The sequence below is a fragment of the Xenopus tropicalis genome, chromosome 8 (genome assembly GCF_000004195.4).
Source record: "Xenopus tropicalis strain Nigerian chromosome 8, UCB_Xtro_10.0, whole genome shotgun sequence".
Lineage (NCBI taxonomy): Eukaryota > Metazoa > Chordata > Amphibia > Anura > Pipidae > Xenopus > Xenopus tropicalis.
The window spans coordinates 120288353-120304767 of record NC_030684.2 but is presented as its reverse complement, the minus strand read 5'-3'; the positions used below and the strand labels follow the sequence as shown (position 1 = coordinate 120304767).

Below are 16415 nucleotides of genomic sequence, written 5' to 3'. Positions count from 1 at the left end.
TATAGAAGCAAAACACATAGTGAAAAAGTCTTCAAAGAGACCCCATTTTTTTTAATACAAGTTTTACTGTACTTTTATTTTTGTTAAATGGCTTGTTACAATCACTACAAGCATTATATGTATTATTCAGTGCAACATAAACAATAAATCTGTCCAAGGATGCATATGATAGAACCTATATTATTATAACCATATAAAGTCAAAACCTTTCAGCCTAATTTTCCATACGATTTTTTTGAAAGCTGCCCGTATTTCCCAGTTCCGCAGGCTGTATATTATGGGATTAAACAGAGGAGTAACCACAGTATAAAGCAAAGATAGAATCTTATTTGCAGTGCATGTCTTTCCACTGGAAGGTAAGAGATAAAGGCCAATCAATGAGCCTAAAAATGTGGCCACAACAGCCAGGTGAGAGCTGCATGTGGATAAAGCTTTCTGCCTTCCTGTGGTCGATGGAATTTTGAGAACTGTGACTAAAATATTGAAGTATGTTACAATAATGGACATGACGGTAAACACACCTGTTAGAATGGCAAGAAATAACTGTGCCAATGTCACTGCTAAAGTGTCTGAACAAGAAAGTTGCAGAATTGGAAGGAAGTCACAAAAGAAATGGTCAATTACATTAGGACCACAGAACGTTAACCTGCTGATCAACACTGTCAGGTTAAATGCAAAAGAGTAGCCTAGGAACCAACACAGAGTAACAAGTTCAACAGAGAGTTCTTTTCTCATAATGGCACTATATTGGAGAGGGTTGCAAATAGCCACATACCTGTCTATGGACATAACTCCAAGAAGGAAACACTCAGAGGCCACACCAGCAAAAAAGATCTGAAACTGGGTGAGACAGGCAGCAACAGATAGATTTACTGGACCTCTCAATAACCCATGTAACAAGACAGGGACAATAGTGGTGGTGAGTGTAATGTCACAAAGAGAGAGATGGCCAAGGAAGAAGAACATTGGCTGCTGGAGGCTATGGGAAGACAACACCAATGCAGCCACCATAGCATTTCCTGATATAGTAAAAATATACAGGATTAAAATCGCTAAGAAAAATTGGATCCTGAGGCTCTGAAGTATCTGAAATCCCAAAAGAAGAAATTCAATGTTCATAGTTTTGTTTTCTCCACCAGTAATCATGTCAGCTAATGCCCAGCAGTTTCAGAGAGATTTTGCTGATATTTACTGCTCAGTCTCACTTCTCCCTAAACATTCCACATCGCTCCATTTACATCATGGCTGTAATAAAAGATTTAAAAAATCTTATGAAAATGATTAACCAAGTCAACAACTGATCAGATGTTTACACATTATTTATTACTGTAACACTAGCAGATGGTAGTTTTTATGTAGAATATAACACTCAAATAAATGATCTAATATATTTCACTTTATCAAGAAAACCGGGAAAATCGGGTAGCAAGTAGCTTAAAAAAAAAATAATCCGATCGTTTGGCCCTGGGGCCAAGCGATCGAATTACATTTGCAGCCATGGGGCAGTCGGTTCGGGGACCGCATCAATGAGCCGATGCGGTCCCCGATCCGACTGGATTTTCTAACCTGGCTGATCGAGATCTGGCCAATTTCAGGCCAGATATCGGTCAGCCAGGCCGCTCGGTTCTGCCCCTACACGGGCCGATTAGCTGCCGAATCGGTCCAAGGGATCGATATCGGCAGTTATAATCGGCCCGTGTATGGGGATCTTAAAGCTATATATTTGAAGAAAAAAAAATTGAAAGGATCCTGGGTTTGATTAATTTGAATATTCATATCTAGTGATGGGTGAAATAAATTGGCAATCATGGATTCATGGCGAATTTCTATGTTTCACCTTTGGTGGGTTTTTTTCAGAAAATGGGTGACAAAATTTGTCAAAAAATTTTCTCCTGTGCCCGAAAAAAATTGTCGTTCTCAGAAAACAAATAACGCGTGGCAAAAAAAAAAAGCATCTGGCAAAAAAAAAATGACGCACGCAACATTTTCGCCGTTTTCTGAATTTTTGCTCAGATCTTTTCAAAGATTCGCACATTTTTCGTCAAACCAAAATGGTAGCTTATAGATTTAATTTATACAGCTTCATTTGCAATGCTCCGGCAGTGTGAAAAATGAAAAAAGTTGGTAATTTTTTGGTAATTCTTTGTGCATTGTACAAATAGCTGTAGGCCTCTGTGCTCCGTTTTAGAGCAGAGAGACCTGCGGCTTCCCCTTGCCAATGGATAGGAAGCATATAGACATCCCTCTCCTGCCCCCTACCTTGTACATCATTCAGAAGTGTAAGGAAGGGAGCGTCAGGGCTCACAGTCTGCTTCAGGGCCCTGTCCTCACCATCTGCCCTAGGGTAAGGAACTACGGTACTTTTCAATGAGCACCACAGAGCTAGCTTCTTTCTGCTTCTTCATTCTTTATGGTGGATGAGTGAAGAGAGACAGCAGAGTGAAAAATTGAACTTTGAACAAAAATCCAGCTTTTTCATTCTACTGCACAGGCGTCAACCCGGGGCCATTGAATAAAGAAGAGGAAGAAGAGAATTATGTTGTAGTGCTCCCTGAAAAGTATCCCAGGTGGGTACAGTTTTCTGCTGATAGGAGCACCAGCCTGGGATATTAGTGAAGTAATTTTAAACAATGGAGAGCCCCTAACATTTGGCAACCCCATCACATCAATTACAGCTTTCCTTCTCCATTAAGTTAAGCTTAAAAAGACTGTTCACTTGCCTAAATGATTATGATGGTGGGATTAACACTGTAATCAGTTTATCTGTATTCACAAAACTGTGTAGGCCAATTCATTCCAAAGGGGTTTATTTAAATGCACATGGATTCATGGGATGAGCCATTCTTTCACTTACAAAGTACTGGTAAGGCCTCATCTGTAATGTGTCTTGCAGGTTTGGCCTCCAGTGCTCAAACGGGATATTATTGAATTAGAGAGTCCAGATAAGCTAAAAGGATATAGAAAATGGTTATAAAGAAAGAATGGCCAAGCTGAGGCTATTTACAATGGAGAAGATGTATTTGGTTACTTCTGTTACTACGATGGTATTTCACTTTCATGAATTTCCACACATCAACAGATTCATAATATAATCAGGAGAATAGTGGTATAACTGAAAATAATCTTCAGATATTTCCTTCTCTGCTGAACTAGGTAACCAGCATTGGCAAAGTAGTGATTATAGCTGGATGATGTTAATGAGCAGAAGAACGCTATCCACAATGGTTTCAGAATTAAAGCTGTGCCAAGGCTTTCACTTATTTCCTTCATTGAGGGAATGTCGATAATCAGACGGATCTAAGCAAAATTTCAATTACCTGAGATATTTCTGCTTTCAGAAATAAAATATCATATGTTTTGTTTTGAATGAATCTGAAGAAGATGAAATCAAAGGCTGATAGGATATACAGTCAGACGTGCTGATAGTTTAGAGTAAAAGAGAGCATTTATATATTCTTTGAGATCCCAGAGGTGTTAGATAAATCATGTAGGGAATTTGGTATTTTGCTAATATCTAAGGGAAACTATATTTCTATTTATATCTAGCATTCTAAATGTCAGATTGCATTATAATTCCATATATTCAAGATTTATGTTATTTATAGGGATCTGTCCTTTTCAAGGGATTTTTCAACATTCTGATTGTAGTGGTTTTTGAAGCCTGACAACTAATTGGCAAAGTTCTGTATTAGTATTTTTTGCGTTTTATAGATTTCATAAATTCCTATTTTTTCATGGTTTAGAGTAATTAGTATAATCCATGATTTTATCCGCTAAAAATTTGTGAAAATGAAGAAAATACTAATGTTAGTAAATGGGCCCCTTTGTGCTCACTTTCTGTTGTTGTACAGTTTTCAAATTATTAGCCATTGTATTTCGCATCTTTCTGATCTAGAACTGAAAATGCGTTCCGCTTGCCAGGATCACCGACACTAGTGAACAAAAAACAGGCTTCAGTTTAATAGTTATTCTTGTTTTTTTATTTATATATACAGTATATATTTTTTGTTCAGACTACTCAGATTACTCCTTCTGTTCCACAAGTGCTGCCCCTCTCTGCCAGTCATATACAGGATTTAATTTAAGATTCTAGTACAGGTATAGGACCCATTATCCAGAATACACGGGACCAAGGGTATTCCAGATAAGGGGTCTTTCCGTAATTTGGATCTCAATACCCTAAGTCTACTAAAAAATCAATAAAACATTAATTAACCCCAATAGGATTGTTTTGCATCCAATAAGGATTATTTATATTTTAATTGGGATCAAGTACAGGTACTGTTTTATTATTACAGAGAAAAGGGAATCATTTAACCATTAAATAAACCCAATAGGGCTGTTCTGCCCCCAATAAGGGGTAATTATATCTTAGTTGGGATCAAGTACAGGTACTGTTTTATTATTACAGAGAAAAGGGAATCATTTAACCATTAAATAAACCCAATAGGACTGTTCTGCCCCCAATAAGGGGTAATTATATCTTAGTTGGGATCAAGTACAGGTACTGTTTTATTATTACAGAGAAAAGGGAATCATTTAACCATGAAATAAACCCAATAGGGCTGTTCTGCCCCCAATAAGGGGTAATTATATCTTAGTTGGGATCAAGTACAGGTACTGTTTTATTTCTACAGAGAAAAGGGAATCATTTAACCATTAAATAAACCCAATAGGGCTGTTCTGCCCCCAATAAGGGGTAATTATATCTTAGTTGGGATCAAGTACAGGTACTGTTTTATTTCTACAGAGAAAAGGGAATCATTTAACCATTAAATAAACCCAATAGGGCTGTTCTGCCCCCAATAAGGATTAGTTATATCTTAGTTGGGATCAAGTACAGGTACTGTTTTATTATTACAGAGAAAAGGGAATCATTTAACCATTAAATAAACCCAATAGGACTGTTCTGCCCCCAATAAGGGGTAATTATATCTTAGTTGGGATCAAGTACAGGTACTGTTTTATTATTACAGAGAAAAGGGAATCATTTAACCATTAAATAAACCCAATAGGGCTGTTCTGCCCCCAATAAGGGGTAATTATATCTTAGTTGGGATCAAGCACAGGTACTGTTTTATTTCTACAGAGAAAAAGGAAATCAGTTTTAAAATTCTGAATTATTTGATTAAAATTGAGTCTATGGGAGATGGGCTTTCCCTAATTCTGAGCTTTCTGGATAACGGGTTTCCGGATAAGGGGTCCGATACCTGTACTCCCTTTTATATATATATATATATATATATAACCACTGTTGTAACTATAGAGGAAACAGACTCCCAGTCATGGGGGGTGGAGGGGCAAACCATAGGGTCTGTTTCCTCTGGGCTGAGTATGCCCAATCATTCTTCTACCTGCAGGTAGGGAGCAGGGGGCCCGGGTTACCCAGGTTACTAGGTACGTTACTGTATATAACACCCAAATTACTAAGTAAACCCCCAGCTGTAACCTTCAGTCTGCACACAATTAAAAAAAATGTTATCCATAATAAAGGAGTCAAATGTTTTTCTGCTATAAACTGTACCTAATGATAACTAAATGTGTGTTATTTGCTTGCAACTCAATGCATCCATGTTAGGTTCCTGTTATATATTGTTATATTTTTAATTTACTTGATCAGGTTCTGAAATTGAAACAGCAGCTATGAGGGTTTTTTTTACATGCAACTCCCTGTAACTTGTACTTTGACACATAAGGGTTTTTTTTTTTTGGTATTTTCTCCCGCAAAAACTCCCTGCACCCAATCCTACAGTGTCCCTGCCCATCAGTATTATGTTCTGCAATCGCTATGAGAGTTTTTTACACACAACTCCCTGTAAATTGTACTTTGACACCTAAACTGGGTTTTTCTTTGGTATTTTCTCCTGCAACAACTCCCTGCACCCAATCCTATAGTGTCCCTGCCCGTCAGTATTATGTTCTGCAATCGCTATGAGAGTTTTTTACATGCAACTCCCTGTAACTTGTACTTTGACACATAAGGGTTTTTTTTTGGTATTTTCTCCCGCAACAACTCCCTGCACCCAATCCTACAGTGTCCCTGCCCATCAGTATTATGTTCTGCAATCGCTATGAGAGTTTTTTACACACAACTCCCTGTAACTTGTAGTTTGACACCTAAACTGGGTTTCTCTTTGGTATTTTCTCCCGCAATAATTCCCTGCACCCAATCCTACAGTGTCCCTGCCCATCAGTATTATGTTATGCAATCGCTATGAGAGTTTTTTACATGCAACTCCCTGTAACTTGTACTTTGACACATAGGGGCTGATTTACTTACCCACGAACGGGTCGAATGGAGTCCGATTGCGTTTTTTTCGTAATGATCAGTACTTTGCGATTTTTTCGGATTCTTTACGAATTTTTCGGATCCAATACGATTTTTGCGTAAAAACGCGAGTTTTCCTATCCTTTACGAAAGTTGCGTAAAAAGTTGCGCATTTTGCGTAGCGTTAAAACTTACGCGAAAAATGCGCAACTTTTCGCGTAAGTTTTAACGCTACGCAAAATGCGCAACTTTTTACGCAACTTTCGTAATGGATACGAAAAACTCGCGTTTTTACGCAAAAATCGTATTGGTAACGAAAAATTCGTACAGAATCCGAAAAAATCGCAAAACATACGAAAAAGTCGCAAAATGTTCGTTTTCAAGTCGGAACTTTTCCAATTCGGGTCGGATTCGTGGGTTAGTAAATCAGCCCCATAAGGTTTTTTTTTTGGTATTTTCTCCCGCAACAACTCCCTGCACCCAATCCTACAGTATCCCTGGCCATCAGTATTATGTTCTGCAATCGCTATGAGAGTTTTTTACATGCAACTCCCTGTAACTTGTACTTTGACACATAAGGGGTTTTTTTTGGTATTTTCTCCCGCAACAACTCCCTGCACCCAATCCTACAGTGTCCCTGCCCATCAGTATTATGTTCTGCAATCGCTATGAGAGGTTTTTTTACACGCAACTCCCTGTAACTTGTACTTTTACACATAAGAATTATATGCCACAATCAACAACTCCAAAAGTAAAGCTCAGGCAGCGGCACAGGCCAGCTATGTGCAGACTGGTAACAGATACACAGGCAGGGGAGTGGGAGGGGTTTCCCTGCTACAGCAGAGTAAAACCTGTCAGTCAGTGCTGTGACCATTTCCTGTGGGAGAATGAAGAGACACTCCCACCTCTCATTTCAGAAGAGTGAAGATCTCTCTGCAGCTCTGATATAAAAATGCTTTTAGCAGGTAAAATGCATTCAAATCTTTTTTTTTTCCTGCAAGATTCTATGTATTTAAGAAAGATGAGTCATATTACTGAATATAAAGGTGATATGAAATGTCTCATTTCAATTATAAGCCCTTGTGATCAGGGCCCTCTACTTACTATTTCCTAACAATATCCAAATGTAACTGTGAACCAGTTGTGGTGCAGTGTGTGTCTGTATATCTACACCATTTGGTATTGTATTGATATTGCTTTACATCAAATCAAAGCTACTTACTCTTGGGGGCACATTTACTAATCCACGAACGCCCGAAAAGCGGCCAAATGCGTTTTTTTCGTAATGATCGGTACTTTGCGACTTTTTCGCGAATTGTCGCGACTTTTTCGAGCTCTCAATACGAAAGTTGCGACAATTCGCGAAAGTCATAATGGCTATGAAAAAGTCGCGACAATTCACGCAAGTCATAATGGCAATGAAAAAGTCGCGACAATTCACGAAAGCCATAATGGCAATGAAAAAGTCGCGACAATTCACGAAATTTGTAATGGCTATGAAAAAGTCGCGACAATTCGCGCAAGTCGTAATGGTTACGAAAAAGTCACGACAATTTACGGAAAAGTCGTAAGGGCGACGAAAAAATCACAAAAAATACGAAAAAGTCGCAAAATGTTCGTTTTACAATCCAAATTTTTCTCATTCGGATTCGTGGATTAGTAAATCAGCCCCTTGGTGTACTCATTGTTAATAATTTTTCCAGCCTGGTATACATCAATAACTATTTTTCTTTTCTCTCCTTCGTGCAAGCCGTGACAAACATCCACAAACTCTTGTTGTTAAGATCAGACGTGGACAGTGAAGACCCAGATTTCTTTTTTTTTTTTAATTCTTTATTTAGAATTTTGCAGTAGTAAGTAATAAGGGGGGGAATACAGGAGGGAAGGGGGGATACTTTGGTACAATTTATTATAAAAAGATATGTAAGAGTTATATATCTTTTTATATAGATATGTAAGAATTAACAAAACACACTGACAGCAGTTCATTCCTGTACTGAACATCATTATCCAAATAGAACAAGCTATAAATACTTTCTATTAGTCCTTAGAGCAGTCATTACATATGCCAGAAGTAATATAAGAAAAGAACTAGATAGCAATTTTCAAATCACAAATTTACAATCATAACTAAACAAACATATTTAACTAAAAAATATTTTATGATATCTACAGTATTTTAACAAACTTGAGAGATGTTTTATAACATTTGGAAAGGCTGCCATTGCTGATGTACCCCGGATTCTAAGAGCTTACTCAGAAGATTAAATATCAAATTTGACATTGATGTTTTTAAAGAGGCCTGGGACTAATGAGTTCATTGGTAGTGATGAGAGAAACTGCCCTGTTCTTTACACTGAAAAATTAATGAAACCACAGAAAAATTAGCAAAATGGCAACAGTTCACCGAATGTCACCAAATGCATTAGAGTCAATTGTCATTTTCCTTGCACCAAATGCCATGAAGTTATTAGGCGCTGTTTTATCCCGCAAGTGCATTGAACTCGCTGGGTGTTTTTTGTCTGAACCCGAATTTTTTTTTTCAGCAAAACAAAAATAAATGGTGAAATTCCAGCGGAGAGTCACAAGGATTTTGGCACTTGCAAAGAAGCAAAAATGTTGCCTGTATCAGAAGAAACAATGTGTGTATCCCTATTTATTGGGTTATGACTCTATGGGGCTGATTTACTTACCCACGAACGGGTCGAATGGAGTCCGATTGCGTTTTTTTCGTAATGATCGGTATTTTGCGATTTTTTCGTATGTTTTGCGATTTTTTCGGATTCTTTACAAATTTTTCGTTACCAATACGATTTTTGCGTAAAAACGCGAGTTTTCGTATCCTTTACGAAAGTTGCGTAAAAAGTTGCGCATTTTTCGTAGCGTTAAAACTTACGCGAAAAGTTGCGCATTTTTCGCGTAAGTTTTAACGCTACGAAAAATGCGCAACTTTTCGCGTAAGTTTTAACGCTACGAAAAATGCGCAACTTTTCGCGTAAGTTTTAACGCTACGAAAAATGCGCAACTTTTTACGCAACTTTCGTAATGGATACGAAAAACTCGCGTTTTTACGCAAAAATCGTATTGGTAACGAAAAATTCGTAAAGAATCCGAAAAAATCGCAAAACATACGAAAAAGTCGCAAAGTGTTCGTTTTCAAGTCGGAACTTTTCCAATTCGGGTCGGATTCGTGGGTTAGTAAATCAGCCCCTATGGGTAATATGGTGTCATAGAAATACTAGCAGAATTAACTGTCACAAAATAAGAATAAGAAAGCTGCGATATAATACTCTTCCTAAGGTGATTACATTAGATATTGTAATTATACATTTTTAAGACCAAAATGTTTCCATTACATCTTATACCTCATTTGTCAATTTGCTGCACATTTTATAAAATTTAGTCAAATCACATTGCTAAGTGGCAGAATCCTCCAAGGAACTTATTCACACAGACTTTTCTTGCAGTTGTTTATATATTTAATAAGGTATTTGTGGCATTCTCAACCTAACATGTTTTCCAGTTGTAACCAACACAATCATGCTATCAGTTGCTGACAGATTTCCCCTGCTCTGACTGGCTACTCCCAGCACCACTCAACAGTTCACAATGTACTACAGCGAGTTTGAGTTGTTTACAGTAGAGGGAAAAAATGTTATACTGAGGAAGTTCACTAATTAAAGAGATCTACTGAGCATGTTCTATAGTTTGGGTGCAGGAGAAGATCATTTTACTTTAACGAGAAAGCCTTACAGTACATATGGAAGAAGCTTTTGAGATCACATGGCGCACTGTAAGGAGGTCAAACTATTTGCTCTCTTCAACCTCTTTGGGATTAGTTCCCAGAATTCCTTTTGTCTGTTTGCATACGTATGAGCGGTCTTCATAACCCCAATGATTAGTTTGTGAATCCCCACTCCTGGCTCTACGCAAGATGATCAGAAATCCCTGTACTACACTACTGAGCCCCAAGAAGAGTAGTAGGGAATCTGATCAGCTACTATTCTGGCTTCTGCTTTAAAAACCCAGTGGGTGAGCTTTAGCCTATAGGGAAACCCATGTAAATAAGGTTTTCTTGGAGCTCTTTGGGGCTAGTTCCCAGAATTCCTTGTGTTTATTTGCATCTGTATGAGGCAGTCTCCTCAACCCTAATGATTTGTTTGAGAATCCTCTCTTTAATCTCAAACTTCTCTGGCCTGGTCAGTCATTCTGAGGCTATAACATTTATACAAACACTCCAGTGTCCAGTTTTCACTGCCTGTTTGTGGCCAACTACGCCAAAGTCATCCTTGGTCTCCCCAGTCCTACACTCATTTTAATCAAATTTCCTAAGAATACTATTATTTATTGTACTTTTTTTCCAAGACTAGAAATGACTTTACCATAGTTGGCCACCTTGAATATATTGCAGTATCTTGACTAACTAAAGGGATTGCTTGTTTTAAGCTTGGGGGCAGATATATCTAAGTATGTAAGAGCTCACCACAGAATAATTCACCCACTCTCTATTAATAATTATGGGATTTCTAGAAAAATGTTGTTTTAATATCTTTAACACATTGGTTATGGGTGAGTGCAGAGGACTTTTTTCTTTTGTCTTTGTGAATTTAACAGCATAAACATGTTATTTTCATGGTATATATCTGAATTTGGTGAATGGCAGATTCTGTTAATGCCTTTAAGAGGGGCCTGAATACGTTTTTGAACAATCAGAATATCCAAGGCTATTGTGATACTAATATCTACAGTTAGTACTAGTGGTTGTATATATAGTTTATGTATGTGAGTGTATAGATTGGTAAGTATAGGTTGTTGGTGCTGGGTTTTCTTGGAAGGGTTGAACTTGATGGACTCTGGACTTTTTTCAACCCTATGTAACTATGAATCTGAACCACAGTTTGATTGAGCATCAAGTATATGTTATATCCCCGACAGCATCAAAGAACTGCGGCGCCTTTACAGTTCTAGGATTGGTCGGTATATGGGACTATAGAAGCAAAACACATAGTGAAAAAGTCTTCAAAGAGACCCCATTTTTTTAATACAAGTTTTACTGTACTTTTATTTTTGTTACATGGCTTGTTACAATCAGTACAAGCATTGAATGTATTATTCAGTGCAACAGTGAAACCATATTGTTTTAGATTATACTATCTTTTTCAGTTGTACAATTTTACATACTTAAATATTTTAAGATTGAAATTAAAAGTCAAAATCTTTCAGCCTAATTCTCCATATTATTTTTTTGAAAGCTGCTCTTATTTCCCAGTTCCGCAGGCTGTATATTATGGGATTAAACAGAGGAGTAACCACAGTATAAAGCAAAGATAGGATCTTATTTGCAGTGCGAGTTTTTCCACTGGAAGGTAAGAGATAAAGGCCAATCAATGAGCCTAAAAATGTGGCCACAACAGCCAGGTGAGAGCTGCATGTGGATAAAGCTTTCTGCCTTCCTGTGGTCGATGGAATTTTGAAAACTGTGGATAAAATATAGATGTATGTTACAATAATGGACATGACAGTAAACACACCTGTTACAGTGCCAAAAAATGACTGTGCCAGTTTCACTGCAGAAGTGTCTGAACAAGAAAGTTGCAGAATTGGAAGGAAGTCACAAAAGAAATGGTCAATTACATTAGGACCACAGAATGTTAACCTGCTGATCAACACTGTCAGGTTAAATCCAATGGAGTAGCCTAGGAACCAACACAGAGTAACAAGTTCAACAGAGAGTTCTTTTCTCATAATGGCACTATATTGGAGAGGGTTGCAAATAGCCACATACCTGTCAATCGACATAACTCCAAGAAGGAAACACTCAGAGGCCACACCAGCAAAAAAGATCTGAAACTGGGTGATGCAGGCAGCAACAGATAGATTTACTGGACCTCTCAATACACCATGTAACAAGACAGGGACAATAGTGGTGGTGAGTGTAATGTCACAAAGAGAGAGATGGCCAAGGAAGAAGAACATTGGCTGCTGGAGGCTATGGGAAGACAACACCAATACAGCAACTGTAGCATTTCCTAATATAGTGAAAATATACAGGATTAAAATCATTAAGAAAAATGGCATCCTAAGGCTGTGAAGTATCTGAAATCCCAAAAGAAGAAATTCATTGTTCAGAGTTATGTTTTTTCCACCAGTAATCATGTCAGCTAATGCCCAGCAGTTTGGGATCCAAGAGACTTGCTGATATTTACTGCTCAATCTCACTTCTCCCTAAACGTTCCACATCGCTCCATTTACATCATGGCTGTAGTAAATGAAGTATAAATGCACTGAAAATTAAATGTTCCATTTTATGTTTACATGGTATTTTGTATTTTGTATGTAGAATATAATACTTTAATAAATTATCTAATATATTTCATTTCATCAATAAAAACTAAAAATAAAAAACACTTGGTCACAATTTAAAGCCTGAAAAATAAACAAGAAACAAAAAAGCTAGAGCCCAAAATCCAACAGATTCAGATAAAGCTATATATTTGAAACAAAGAAAAGATTTTGAAAGAACCCTGCCAAACTTATCCGGCTTTATTTACAATGCACTGGCAATGTGAAAAGTGAACAAAAATTGGTAATTTTTTTTTAGAGCAGAGAGACCTGCGGCTTCCTCTTGGCAATGGATAGGAAGCATATAGACATCCCTACCTTGTACATCATTCAGAAATGGAAGGAAGGGAGCGTCAAGAGTCACAGCCTGCTTCAGGGCCCTGTCCTTTCCATCTGCCCTAGGGTAACGAACTACGGTATTTTTCAATGAGCACCACAGAGCTAGCTTCTTTCTGCTTCTTCATTCTTTATAACGGATGAGTGAAGAGAGACAGCAGAGTGAAAAACTGAACATTAAACCAAAAGCCGGCTTTTTCATTCTACTGCACATGCATCAGCCCGGGGCCATTAAAGGAGGAAGAAGAGGATTATTTTGTGGTGCTCCCTGAAAAGTATCATGGTATCTCACTTTCATCACATTTCCACACATCAACGAAATCATAATATAATCAGGAGAATAGTGTTATAACTGTAAAAATAATCTTCAGATATTTCTTTCTCTGCTGAACTAATTAACCAGCATTGGCAAAGTAGTGATTATAGCTAGATGATGTTAATGAGCAGAAGAACGCTATCCACAATGGTTTCAAAATTAAAGCTGTGCCAAGGCTTTCACTTATTTTCTTCATTGAGGGAATGTCGACAATCAGATGGATCTAAGCAAAAATTCAATTACCTGAAATATTTCTGCTTTCAGAAATAAAATATTGTATGTTTTGTTTTGAATGAATCTGAAGAAGATGAAACCAAAGGCTGATAGGATTTACAGTCAGACGTGCTGATAGTTTAGAATAACAGAGAGCATTTATTTATTCTTTGAGATCCCAGAGGTGTTAGATAAATCATGTAGGGAATTGGGTATTTTGCTAATATCTAAGGGAAACAATATTTCTATTTCTATTTATATCAAGCATTCTAAATGTCAGATTGCATTGTAATTCCATATTTTCAAGATTTATGTTATTTATAGGGATCTGTCCTTTTCAGGGGATTTTTCAACATTCTGATTTTAGTGGTTTTTGAAGCCTGACAACTCTTTGGCAAAGTTCTGTATCAGTATTTTTTGTGTTTTTTTTACATTTAATAAATTACAATTTTTATAATCCATGATTTTTTACACAAAAAAATTTGATTTGTGAAAATGAAGAAAATATGAATGTTAGTGAATGGATCCCTTTGGTGCTCAGTTTCTGTTGTTTACAGATTTCAAATTATTAACCATTGTATTTTGCATCTTTCTGATCTAGAACTGAAAATGCGGTCTGGTTGTTTATTAACACTCCCAGATGTAACCTTCAGTCCACACACAACCTTCTCCTTTCCTCCTCACTCATTACTCCCTCTCACTCTCGCATCCAGGGCTTCTGCCCTGTCCCATTATACACCCTCAGAGCTTTCAGGCTTTCAAACTGTCTCTTAAAACTCACCTTTTCATTCAAGCCTACAACCTAACACCTAATAAAACCTCAAGAGATTTATTTCCCACTCTCTACACTTACCCTTAGTGATGAGGGAATCTGTCCCATTTCGCTTCGCCGAAAAATTAGGGCATCTTTCAAAAAAATTGTCGCCCGCAGCTATTCTTTTGTCGCCCGTGGCTATTCTTTTGTCGCACGTCTATTCTTTAGTCACCCGTGGCTATTCTGTTGTCACACGGCTATTCTTTTGTCGCCCGCGGCTAATCTTTTGTCGCACGTCTATTCTTTAGTCACCAGTGGCTATTCTGTTGTCACACGGCTATTCTTTTGTCGCTCCCGCGGCTATTCTTTTGTCGCACGTCTATTCTTTAGTCACCCGTGGCTATTCTGTTGTCACACGGCTATTCTTTTGTCGCCCGCGGCTAATCTTTTGTCGCACGTCTATTCTTTAGTCACCAGTGGCTATTCTGTTGTCACACGGCTATTCTTTTGTCGCCCGTGGCTATTCTTTTGTCGCACGTCTATTCTTTAGTCACCCGTGGCTATTCTGTTGTCACACGGCTATTCTTTTGTCGCCCACGGCTAATCTTTTGTCGCACGTCTATTCTTTAGTCACCAGTGGCTATTCTGTTGTCACACGGCTATTCTTTTGTCGTCCACGGCTATTCTTTTGTCGCACGTCTATTCTTTTGTCGCCCACGTCTATTCTTTTGGCGCCCGCAGCTATTCTTTTGTCGCACGTCTATTCTTTTGGCGCCCGCAGCTATTCTTTTTTCGCGCAACTATTCTTTAGATGCAGGCGACAATTTTTTGACACATTGCAAATATTTTTAATCTGTTTCGCTAAACAATCCGCCAATGGTGAAACGCAGAAATTTGCCACGAATCCATGCCTGGCAAAACATTTCGCCCTTCACTACTTACACTTCCTATCCGAAAAATTTGCAAAACGAATTTGTTGCTTGGCAAAATTTTTTTGCGTCAAATTTTCAGCACCGGTGTAACTTTAAGCGTGCGGTAACTTTTTCGTGAAAATTTAAATGCACGTCAACATTTTTTGTTGCACGCCAAACATTTTAGCGCACGTCCAAGTTTTTTGCTGCACGACTTTATCATTGCAAACGCACAATTAAGTTACATTCTAGGGGTGGTTTTGTTTGTGGGTTGCACCTTTTTCAGCTTTGGGACTACCAATACCAATTTTCATTACTTTCATGCTTTGTTGAAAGTTTTAAAGGGGTTGTTCACCTTCTAGTATGATGTATAGCAGGGATACCCAACTTTTTATACCCGTGAGCCACATTTAAATGGAAAAAGTGTTGGAGAGTAGCAACAATATAATTAAGAGCCTTTTCCAACCCCAAAGTAGATGATATTTTGCAGGAGTAGCAACAATATAATTCGTAGCCTTTCCGACCCCAAAGTAGATGATATTTTTCAGGAGTAGCAACAATATAAATAGAAGCCTTTTCCAACCCCAAAGTAGATGATATTTAAGCAGGAGTAGCAACAATATAATTAGGAGCCTTTTCCGACCCTAAATTAGAAGACATTAGATGATATATTAGAAGGAGTAGCTACATAGTAAGGAGCCTTGATAGGCCACAAATTAGAAGATATTAGATGATATTGCGGCGGCAGCAGCAACAGGTACTTTATTAGAGGAGTATAAGGCAGCAATCGAGAGAGGAGGGTACATCTGTAAGGAGGGAGGAGAGGAGGCTAGTCCCTGATGTTGGCAATGGGAACATGTATATCCACGCTTATCCATGCCTCATTCATCTTTATGAATGATAACCTATCCATGCTGCCAGTGGATAGGCATGTCCACTTTTCAGTGACCACCCCACCTGCGACACTGAGGACGCGCTCTGACAGGACACTGGCAGGGGGGCAAACCAGCAACCCCAGAGCATATTGTGCCAGTTCTGGCCACTGATTGAGCCTCGACACCGCTGCACCTGAGTCTGGAAGGTGGCATGGAGCTCAGGTGCAGTATGACTACGTCTCTAAAATGATGTTTCGGTTTGTCACGTGTCTTTATTTTGTCACGCGTCAAAAAATGGTCACACATGTCAAAAATTGGTGCGTGTCAAATTTCTGACAAGCGGCAAAATGGTACAGGGTTCCTAGGACCAATAGGGCTAAAGTATACAAACCAGGAATCT

General features: G+C 38.1%; 1 protein-coding gene across 1 annotated transcript in view; it reads left to right on the top strand.

Moving 5' to 3' along the window:
• The first annotated feature begins 505 nt into the window (after positions 1 to 505).
• Positions 506 to 16415, top strand: part of LOC105948102 (vomeronasal type-2 receptor 26) — a 31374-nt gene continuing 15464 nt past the window's right edge. Inside the window, exons 1-3 of the mRNA XM_031891705.1 lie at positions 506 to 511; positions 2189 to 2279; positions 2492 to 2567. Coding sequence (XP_031747565.1) covers positions 506 to 511; positions 2189 to 2279; positions 2492 to 2567 — 173 coding nt within the window. The remainder of the gene's footprint in view (positions 512 to 2188; positions 2280 to 2491; positions 2568 to 16415) is intronic.